This window comes from Colobus angolensis, unplaced genomic scaffold (assembly GCF_000951035.1).
Source record: "Colobus angolensis palliatus isolate OR3802 unplaced genomic scaffold, Cang.pa_1.0 Scaffold181, whole genome shotgun sequence".
In the NCBI taxonomy this organism is placed as follows: domain Eukaryota; kingdom Metazoa; phylum Chordata; class Mammalia; order Primates; family Cercopithecidae; genus Colobus; species Colobus angolensis.
In genome coordinates, this window is record NW_012114944.1 from 4,403,572 (window position 1) to 4,415,068 (window position 11,497).

General features: G+C 44.8%; 1 protein-coding gene across 1 annotated transcript in view; it reads left to right on the top strand.

Moving 5' to 3' along the window:
- Positions 1-145: 145 nt before the first annotated feature.
- The window catches only part of GALNT12 (polypeptide N-acetylgalactosaminyltransferase 12), a 54,412-nt gene continuing 43,060 nt past the window's right edge, over positions 146-11,497 (top strand). The window contains exons 1-2 of the mRNA XM_011939524.1: positions 146-220; positions 314-483. Coding sequence (XP_011794914.1) covers positions 146-220; positions 314-483 — 245 coding nt within the window. The remainder of the gene's footprint in view (positions 221-313; positions 484-11,497) is intronic.

Genomic DNA, 11,497 nt, shown 5'->3' on the forward strand with positions numbered 1-11,497 from the left:
CGCCTACTGTGTGCCGGGAGCGCGCTGGAGCCGGGGTCGCGCGCCTACTTTGTGCCGGGAGCGCGCCAAGGCCAGGGCTGCGCGCCTCCCGTCCCCGCACTCGGGAGTCCAGGGAAGCTCAGAGAAGCCCCCGCTGCAGGCCCGCATGTCCCCTTCTGCCTCTTCGGCGCCCGCTCGCCGCCCTGTCCCGGAGCTCCAGAGACTTCCTGCCAGGGCAGAGGTGGGAGCGGCGACCCCATCCCCTCTTCACGTTGCGGCCAGGGCCCTGGGCCCGGGTCTGAGTCCGCAGCTGCATGGGCCTTGACTTTACTAGCGGGCTCCGCTGACCCCACCCCAGCCTCTGGCGCTGAACCTGCGCTTCCAGAATAAGGAAGCGGCTGAATTAAGGAACGAGCAAGTTTATTGTTTCCTCACAGTGTCCTGCAGTGCCCTTAATGCCCCTCCTTCATCTGGGCCGGGCTGCTGGGGCTACAAGCGCCTCCTGTACCTTTCTCTCTCTTTTATTTCAACTTTTATTATAGATTAAAGGGTACACGTGCAGGTTTGTTACATGGGTACATTGCGCGACGCTGAGGCTTGGGGTCCCAACGATCCCGTCACCCAGGCAGTAAGCATAATACCCACCAAGAGGTTCTTCAGCCTAGAGTCCCCTCTATCCCTCCCTGGTTAGCGATCCCCAGCGTTTATTGTTCCCATCTTTGTGTCCACGTGTACTCAATGTTCAGCTCCCACTTATAAGTGAGAACATGCAGTATTTGGTTTTCTGTTCTTGTTAGGTCACTTAGGATAATGGCCTCCAGCTCTATCCATGTTGCTGCAAAGGACATGATTTCGTTCATTTTTTATGGCTGCATAGTATTCCGTAGTATTCCGTCTTATTCCGTCGTGTATATGCACCACATTTCTTTCCTTCCTTCCCTCTCTTTTTTTTTTTTTTTTTTTTTTTTATTTTTATTTTTATTTTTATTATACTTTAAGTTCTAGGGTACATGTGCATAACGTGCAGGTTTGTTACATACGTATACTTGTGCCATGTTGGTGTGCTGCACCCATCAACTCGTCAGCACCCATCAATTCATCATTTATATCAGGTATAACTCCCCAGTGCAATCCCTCCCCCCTCCCCCCTCCCCATGATAGGCTCCAGTACCTATCCGCTTCCTCCCTATCACCCTTCCTCCCTCCCTCTCTTTCTCTCTCTCTCTCTGTCTTGCTCTGTCACCCAGGCTGGAGTGCAATCGTGCAATCTCTACTCACTGCAACCTCTGCCTCCAAGGCTCAAGCAATCCTCCCACCTCAGTTTCCCGAGTAGCTAGGACTATAGGCGAGTGCCACCACACCCAGCTAATTTTTTGTATTTTTGGTTGAGACAGAGTTTCACCATGTTGCCCGGCTGGTCTCAAACTCCTGAGCCCAAGTGATTCGCCCGCTGTGGCCTCCCAAAGTGCCAGGATTACAGGTGTGAGCCATTACATCTGACTCTATACTACATATTCTTTATCCAATCTACTGCTGATGGGCACTTAGGTTGATTCCATATCCCTGCTACTGTAAACGGCACTGCAATGAACATACAGGTGTCTTTTTGATAGAATGAATTATTTTCCTTTTGGTATGTACCTGGTAGTAGGAGTGCTAGGTCAAATAGTAGTTCTATTTTAAGTTATTTGAGAAATCTCCAAACTGCTTTTCACAGTGGCTGAACTAGTTTGCATTCCCACCAACAGTCTGTTTTCTTCACAGCCTTACCAGCACCTATTGTTTTTTGACTTTTTAATAATTGACATTCTGACTGGTGTAGATGATATCTCATTATGGTTTTGATTTGCATTTCTCTGATGATGAATGATGTTGACCATTTTTTCATATGTTTGTTGGCTGCTTGTATGTCTTCTTTTAAGAAGTGTCTGTTCATGTCCTTTGCAGAGATACAACGAAAAAAGAAAACTTCAGGCCAATATTCCTGATAAACATAGCTGCAAAAATCCTCAATGAAATACTACAAACAGAATCCAGCAGCACATCAAAAAGTCAATTCACCATGATCAAGCAGGCTTTATTTCTGGGATGCAAGGTTGGCGCAACATGCACAAATCAATACATGTGATTCACCATATAAACAGAATCAAAAATTAAAACCATATAATCATCTCAATAGATGCAGAAAAGACCTTCAATAAAATCCAACATCCCTTTATAATAAAAACCCTCAAAACAGATTAAGTATTGAAGGAACATACCTCAAAATAATAACAGCCATCTATGACAAACCCATAGCCAATATCACATTAAATAGGCAAAAGCTGGAACCAGTTCTTCCCCTTGAGAACTGGAAGAAGAGTCTCACCACTCCTATTCAACATAGTACTGGACGTCCTAGCCAGACAACCAGGTAAGAGAAACAAATAAAAGGCATTCAAATAGGAAAAGAAAAAGTCGAACTCTCTCTCTTTGCCAATAGTATTAATCTATATATAGAAAACCCTAAAGACTTTGCCAAAAGGCTCCTGGAAATGATAAACAAATTCAGTAAAGTTTCAGGACAGAAAATCAATGTATAAAAAGCAATAGCATTTCAACACACCAATAACATTCTAGCTGAGAACAAAATTAAGAACACAACCTCATTTACAATGGTCACAAAGAAAATGAAATACATACCTTCTCTCTCTTTATTAGCGGTCCTTGAAGTGTGTCCCACACAGCAACAGCACCAGCACCAGCTGCAACACTGTTACAAATGCAGATTTTTCTGGCCCTACCCCAGATCTACTGAATCAGAAATTCTGGGTGTGGGTTCAGCAACCTGTATTTTAACAAGCCCTCTGGGTGATTCTGATGCACTCTAAAGTTGGAGACCCACATTTGATCTTCATTGCAGGCCTGCCAGCCACCAGGGGAGGGCCCAGATGATCATCCCTAGGTTACAGAGGAGGCAACTGAGGCACAAAGAGGTTGTGTCTTGTCAAAGACTCCACGACTATTCTGCAGGAGAACTGTGAGTAGGACTCCAGTCTTCCGTTCTCAACAAATATGTATTGAGTGCCTGCTATGTCCAGACACTGTTCAAGGTGCTGGAAAAGCTGCAAGATTTACGACAAGGTTCTTCTGTAGCTCACAGATCCATGAGAGCCTGAGAACCAGTTCTGGAGGCCCCAAAGCCAGGAACAATGACCCAAATCTCATGCCACAGGTGCACCCTGTAGGAAGATGGGGTTGGTTCAGGCCCTTTTTGATATTACTGGCTTCAGATTCAGAGGCTGAGGTGGGAATGCCTGATTGGCCCAACTTCGGTCATGTGCTCATATAATAGTGGGAAGTAGTTTCTGCCTCAGAAGGTAGGGGACTCCCAAATCTAGGAAGGGGGTTCAGATGCTGGGCAGTCAAAAAGGATAACAAATGTCTACTATGAAATATTCTCTCCAGACACCCTTTTTCTTTTGGGAAGCCTTTCTCCCGTACTCACAGTCTGTGTGCTTCAGTGGTTAGCACATATCCTGATTGACTTCAGCCCAGGACTTTTTTTTTTTTTTTTGAGATGGAGTCTCACTCTCTCTCCCAGGCTGGGGTTCAGCGGTGCAATCCCTGCAAACTGCAACCTCTGTCTCCTGGGTTCAAGTGGTTCTCTGCCTTGGCCTCCCGAGTAGCTGGGATTACAGGCACCTGCCACCATGCCCGGCTATTTTTTGTATTTTTAGTAGAGATGGGGTTTCACCATGTTGTCCAGGCTGGCCTCAAACTCCTGACCTCAAGTGATCTTCCTCCCTCAGCCTCCCAAAGTGCTGGGATTACAGGCATGAGCCACCGTGCCCGGCCCAGCCCAGGATTTTTGCTAAAGCAATTGAGAATGAGGCCCTCTCTGCTGAGGTTGCCAGCTATCAGGATGTCAGGATATTGTAAGCCAAACTGGTGCTCACTCCACCACCACCTGAAGACAGCCTGCCTGAGTGAAGTCACCACAAAAGAAAGCAGAACCAAGTGATAGAAAGAGACTAAGTTAGAAAATCCCTCCCCACATTCTTTCTGGTGAGGTTTATTTTCAGGAGCATTGTAGTCACTTGCATTCCAAGCCTTAACAAATGGATAATTTACTTTTTTTTGTAAATGAATGGGTTCATACTACGCATGCTATTCTGAATCTTGCTTTTTTTTTTTTTTCTTTTTTCTTTTTCTGTTAACAAATGTCTTGGGCACCTTTCCATGTAGGTAAATACAGACTGCTACATTTTAAAAAAATGATTGCAGCCCGGCAATGTGGCTCCTGCCTGTAACAATCCTAGCACTTTGGGAGGCCGAGGCAGTCGGATTGCCTGGGCTCAGGCATTCGAAACCAACCTGGGCAACATGGTGAAACCCTGTCTCTACTAAAAATACAAAAAAAAAATTAGCCAGGCGTGGTGGCTTGTGCCTATAATCCCAGCTACTCGGGAGCCTGAGGCAGAAGAATTGCTTGAACCTGGGAGGTGGAGGTTGCAGTGAGCCGAGATTGCACCACTGCACTCCATCCTGCGCAACAGAGTGAGACTCCATCTCCAAAAAAAATTAATAATAAAAATAAAGAAATGATTGCATGAAACACCATTCAGCAGATATACTATAATCTATTTAATCCTTTTATTTATTTATTTCTATTTTATTTTTATTTTTTGAAATAGAGTCTCACTCTGTCATCCAGGCTAGGGTGCAGTGGTGTGATCTTGGCTCACTGCAACCTTTGCCTCCTGAGTTCAAGCGATTCTCCTGCCTCAGCCTCCCTAGTAGCTGGGATCACAGATACCCACCAACACGCCAAGCTAATTTTTGCATTTTTAGTAGAGACGGGGTTTTGCCATGTTGGCCAGACTGGTCTTGAACTCCTGACCTCAAGTGACCCACCCGCCTCGGCCTCCCAAAGTGCTGGGATTACAGGTGTGAACCAGTGCGCCCAGCCCATTTAATCATTTTAGAATAAGGCACAGTTGAGTCCAGGTGTGGTGGTTCATGCCTGTAATCCCAGCACTTTGGGAGGTTAAGGCGGGTGGACTGCTTGAGGCCAGGAGTTCAAGACCAGCCTGGCCAACATGGCGAAATCCCATCTCTAATACAAAAAAAAAAAAAGAAAGAAAGAAAATAGCCAGATGTGGTGACACATACCTGTAATCCCAGCTACCTAGGTGGCTGAGGCATGAGAATCACTTGAACCTGAGAGGCAGAGGTTACAGTGAGCTGAGATTGTGCCACTGCACTCCAGCCTGGGTGACAGAGCAAGACTCTCAAACAAACACACAAACAGAAACAAGGCACAGTTAGCTTGTTTCCAGTTTTCTGCTCTTATAGAAATACTGCATTGGATAGTGCTTGTAGCAGCCAGGGTCCCACCAGGAAACAGATGGCACACTTGGCTGAGGAGCTAGGGAATGCTTACTAAAGGACCATTTACAGAAGTGTAGGCAGGACTTACTAAGAGCCACGAGGGATGGTGCAGTACTCCAGGGCTGGTAATAGTAGAGAGCTGTTAGCACCCCAGGCCTGAAGGGGATAAGTGGAGAGCAGATACTGGAATTCTGCAAGAGAGAAAACTGCAGAGACCTACCTGATAGGAGCTAAAGCCTTTGGTAGAGGGACAGAGTCAACCCACAGCAACTCAGTAGGGAGCTATCTTCAGATGAATAAAAACCTCTGACCTCACTCCGCTCCTGCCCTCTGATCTCCTGCCAGTGCCCCTCATTAGTAAACCCTACTGGAAGCTAGAGGCTTGGAGCCTGCTGATACAGTTTATGCAGTCAGCCTGCCAGGGCACAGAACAGGGTGAAAAGAAACAGCAGGGACAAATAGACGATGTCTGGCACCTTGCTGCCCAATCTGGGGTTCTTGGACCAGCAGCACTGGTATCACCAGGGAGCTTGTTAGAAATGTGGCATCTTGGGCCCACATCAGACCTACTTAACCAGATCTGGCATTTCAACAGGATCCCCAGGTGACTCACCATACCATACATTAAAGTTTGTGAAGCACAGATCCAGCACATCTTTCTATGCAAGTATAGCTATAACCTTATTGTTTATGAATTCTCTTCCAGCCTTTTTTTATTTTTTCATTGGTCCCTGTGTTGGTTTGGATCCTCTAAGAATCAGATGCCTAGATGTTTGTTTGTTTGTTTGTTTCTGGGAAAAATACCTACAAAGGATAAAGAGGTAAAGTGTGTAATCCCAGCATTTTGGGAGGCCAAGGTGGGTGGGTCACTTGAGGTCAGAAGTTCGAGACCAGCCTGGCCAACATGGTGAAACCCCATCTCTACTACAATACAAAAAAAATTAGCCCAGTGTGGTGGTGTGCACCTGTAATCCCAGCTACTTGGTAAGCTGAGGCATGAAAATCGCTGGAACCTGGGAAGCAGAGGTTGCAGTGAGCAGAGATCACGCTTCTGCACTCCAGCCTGGAAGACAGAGTGAGATGCCATCTCAAAAAAAGAGAGGGAAAGGGGAAAGTAGGGGAAAAGGGATGGGGAGCCCTCAAACCATGATGCAGGTCTGATACTTGAGAAAGGAGAGTGGGAAGTGAGGAGGGGAAGTCTCATCCAGGCAGATGGGGGATTCCCAAGCACGGATTGTGTCCTATATCATGCAGATGTGGCCAGGTTCTGATACCACACCATGCTTGGTCATTGACTGGGAGTAGCCAGAGGATACCACAAAGGATCCAAAGGCATAGCCACTGGGAGCTCGCAGTCAACCATGTTTCCCCTAAAAGGTTCTCCTGAAGGGTGATCTGAGCAATGCACCTCATTGCCAACACAATGCCATTCAACCAACTTTTTTTTTTTTGAGACGGAGTCTCGCTCTGTCCCCCAGGCTGGAGTGCAGTAGCTGGATCTCAGCTCACTGCAAGCTCCACCTCCCAGGTTTATGCCATTCTCCTGTCTCAGCCTCCCAAGTAGCTGGGACTACAGGCGCCCACCACCTCACCCGGCTAGTTTTTTGTATTTTTTAGTAGAGACGGGGTTTCACTGGGTTAACCAGGATGGTCTCGATCTCCTGACCTCATGATCCGCCCGTCTCGGCCCCCCAAATTGCTGGGATTGCAGGCTTGAGCCACCGCGCCCGGCCTCAACCAACTTTTTTAAATTAAAATTTTTTCTTAATTTTGAATTGTTTAGATATGATGTCTTGCTTTATTGCCCAGGCTGGAGTGTAGAGGCTATTCACAGACACCATCATAGTGCACTGCAGCTTCAAATTCCTGGGCTCCAGTGATCTTTCTGCCTTAGCTTCCTGAGTAGCTGGGACTATACATGTGTGCCATGGTACCAGGCTCAGCCAGCATTTACTAAGTACCTTCTGTGTGCTAGGCATTATGTGTGTTGAATGATAGAAACATGGCCTCATGGCTCCCAGGGTATCCCACATGACTGCAGAACAGTGGGGTCTATGAGTTTTCATCATCAATTTAAAAGAAGATATCACAGTTTGGAGGATGCCACTGACAGCTTCATGGGAGAGCTTGGCTACAAGTTGGGCAGAAATGATGGGTGGGGTCTAGGTCGTTGTAGGAAAAAGGAGGAAACATATTGGAAGGAGAGAGCAGGGGGACAGGAGGACCAGAGACTGATAGAGTGGATTAGGCAGGAGATAAGAAAGGCTTAGAAGTAAAATAATCTCAAAAGAGTACAATATTTACTCTAAATGTGTTTTTTTCCCTAATAAGGTAATGATTGTTTTAAAGAATTCTGATGTTGTAGAAATATAGAATGTAAACTCCTTGAGATCAATGACTTTGGACATTGTTTACCTCAAATCCCCAGAATCCAGCACACTGGCTCCCAGATGGCAGGTGATCAATAAATATTTGTTGAGAAAAACAAATAAATGGAACAAAAGTGAAAGGACCACAGAATCTCACCCATCAGAAGTAAATATAATATAGTTAATGGTTTGGTAAATATTCCTTTAGATTTTTCCCCTTTCATATGTTAACATATATTATTTTACAAAAATAGGATCATACTATTCATATAGCTCCACGACTTGCTTCTCTTTTCTTTACAATGCATCTTGAACACGTGTATGTTAAAAGCCTACAACTAACTCATGCTTGTAAATAGCACTGTGGTATATTACGGTATTGTATGGATGTGCAATATTTTATTTTATAATCTCTTGATGGAAATTTGGGTTGTTCCCAACTTTGTGCTTTTGTATACAATACTGCCATAAGCTTCCTTGTATGCATATCTTTTTAGCACTTATGAATCTATGTTTGTTGGACAGATTCCTAGATGTGGAATTGCAAAATCAAAAAGATGTTAATGTTAACATTTCTAATAAATGTGGCCTAATTGCTTTCCAAAAGATTATACTAGTTTGCATTCCTACCAACAGTGGATGAGAGTGTGTTTTTTCACATCCTTGCCAACGCTGGAATTAATAACCTTTTTCATTTTTGCCAGTCTGATAGGTAAAAAAAATATTTCAGGGTAGGTTTATTTTGTATGTATTTTAGAGAGATTGAGCATATGTTTATACATGTATAAACCATTTATATCCTTTTGGGTGGGAAATGTCTATTCAAATCCTTTGCCCGTTTTTATTTCTGTTTGTTCTCTTCATTTCCCTGTTGATTCACATACTGGGTAAAGGGTATCTGCAAATATCTTTTTCTGACTTGCCTTTTGTTTCTGGACTTTCTATTATACTGGAAGCCTTACAGAATTCAAAAATTTTTTATATAGTCACATTTAGAAATATTTTCCATTTGGTCTCTGGTTTTTCTCTTTTAATACTTTCATCATTAAATTCCTTCCTTCCTTCCTTCCTTCCTTCCTTCCCTTTTTTTTCTTATTTACTGTGGCATCTTTAGATCATTTGGAATTTATTTTGATGTAAAGTGTGATGTTGGGACTTGGTTTGAGTTTTTTCCAATGGGACTTGATTTGAATTTTTTCCAAATGGTTATCAAGTTGTCCCAATTATTACTTGAATTAGGCACATGTTCCTCACTAATACTTGAAATACCACATCTACCATAGATCATAGTAAACTCTAAAAGGAATGTAATAACTCCTATGAAGAGAGCTAATATGACAAATTAAAAGTGCCTTCTAGAGAAATCTACTTGTTGTTGTTGGTGAGCAGCTGATGACATAACATGGTACAGTTAGTGAACAGATAAGCCCCCTAAAAATAGCAACAAACCCAAGGGCTTTACCTCTGTTGAAAAGATGCTAGAGTTCCAGCAAGCTCCCAGGTGGTACCAATGCTTCTGTTCTAAACATCACGCTTCACGCAGTAAGGTGCTGGACATCTTCCATTTGCCCTGCTGACACTCTCTCCACTCTGCTTTGTGCCCCAGGAGGCTGACTGTGTAGACTGTGTCACTCAATCTTCCCAACAACCCTGTTCAGGTGGTGCTATTGTTATATCACCAATTAATAGATGAGCAAATTGAGCCAAGATAAGTAAAGTAACTTGCCCGAGGTCACAATGCAATTGGTGATGGGGCTGGGTTGAGCTCTGGCAAGTGGGCTCCAAGGTTGTGTTCCGACCCCGTAAACTAAGCTGCCTTTGGATCTCATTGCAGCCTGCCCAACAGCGAGTGGTGTGGTGGGAAATCCTCGCCTGGGAGTCAGGAGACCCAGATACAAATCCTCCCTCTGCCGCTTGCATGTTCTGTAACCCTGGGTAAGTCGCTTCCCTTCTCTTGAGCCTAGACGTTTTCTCATCTGTCAACCTTGCGAGGTTATCTTAGGGTGAAATGAGAAAGTACACGAAAAAGAAAGTCCAGCAGTTCACAGCACACAGTGGGTGCTCAGTAAACAACAGCTTTTATCTATTACCTGGGGCTTGAGCCCATGTCTTGTAAGGCCTAATTGCATTGCTCTTTTCTCTGCATCTGAACCTCTATCGAGAAGCATTCCAATTTGGCAAGTGGATCCAAGACATTATGAATTGTAATCCTTGTCTGTTTTCTAATCTGACCGCAGATCTTAAATGTGTTGGGTGTCTGAACAGAAGCCAAAGGGCTCAGGTCCAGGCCAACCTATCACATCCGCCTTCTGGCATTAACCAGCAGACTCTATTATGCGTGGGAAGCAGGTGGGGCCCTGAGCACTGTGGGCAGAGCCACTTCCCTCTAGTCTAATATTAGCAGCAGGTTGTCCTGAGTGGGAGTTGCTTTGCAGGGTTCATCCGAAAACCCATCCCCCTCCTGGAACCTGAGGGAGATTTCCTCTGGGGATACCAGTAGCCAGAGGCTGTGTGAAGACAACAGCAAGTTAGATTCTACTTCTACCTAAGCCGCCAAGTTCAAGGTCCTCTCCCCACCCTGTATCTCAGACTTCGCATTTGTCAAACGAGAGAATTGGACCAGATTTGTGCTTTTTAAACTTTCTGGGCTCCTGGTCTCCTTGAGAATATTTGATAAAAAGCTTTGGACCAACTTCCCATGGTAAAACAAACAACAACAAAAATACAGCTTACACTCTATCCTTCTACAGGGGATGTAGAACGATTCTTTTCCCTGAGCTAGACACCAGCAGAGGGAGTTCCAGATTAATTTAAGATATGATTTGAAATCTCTGCTATCACTTTTGCATTCAGATATCTGTATAAACATTACTTCATCAGAGAAGCTTTCCAGACCCCCCAAACTAGATCAAGTTCTACTATTCTAAGCCCTTTTAGTGCCCTATAATTCTTCTTCAAAACACTTAACACAGTTCTAATTATCTTTTTAATATTTGTTTACTCCATTAGGCTTACTTCGCCCCTGGCAGCTCAAGGTTCCCACAGCAGTGATCTCATGAACAAGGCAGCAGCTTCATGGCCTTTTTTGGTTGTTGTTTAATAGAAACAGGATCTCGCTCTGTCACCCAGGCTGCAGCACAGTGGCGCATAGTTCACGGTAACCTCCAGTTCCTGGGCTCACACAATCCTCTTGCTTTAGCCTCCTGAGTAGCTGGCACTATAGGCACGTGCCACCATGTCTGGCTAATTATGAAATTTTTCTGTAGAGATGGGAGTCTTGCTGTGTTGACCAGTCTAGTTTCAAGCTCCTGGCTTCAAGTGATCCTCTTACCTCGGCCTGGGATTACAGGTGTGAACTATCATGTACAGCCTTCATGGCCTTTTGCACCTAGCCTCAGAGGTCACAGAGCTATCACGAGGGGAGCCAGGCGAGGGTTTGCTATTCAAGGACTCCAGAGTATGGCAGAGGCTGGGCCTGCAGGAGTCAGTGGGGCAGCGTGGTGTCTGTTGATCTCATCGCACCTCCATCTCCTCATCTGTAAAAGGGAGCTCATAATCTTAGTTCATGGTTGTTTTATTGGACTGTGTAAAAATCAGATGAGATAATGGCAGTAGAATTCATAGCACCCTGCAGGGTGCATTCAGCCAACATTTACTGAGCGCCTACAATATGCCAGGTGCTAAGGGTTTTACCACCGCTATCTCCTTAATAATGCACCATAGCCCAAGAAGGAAGATGCAAGTCTCAGCCAGCCCACGTGAGGACCCAGCTGAAA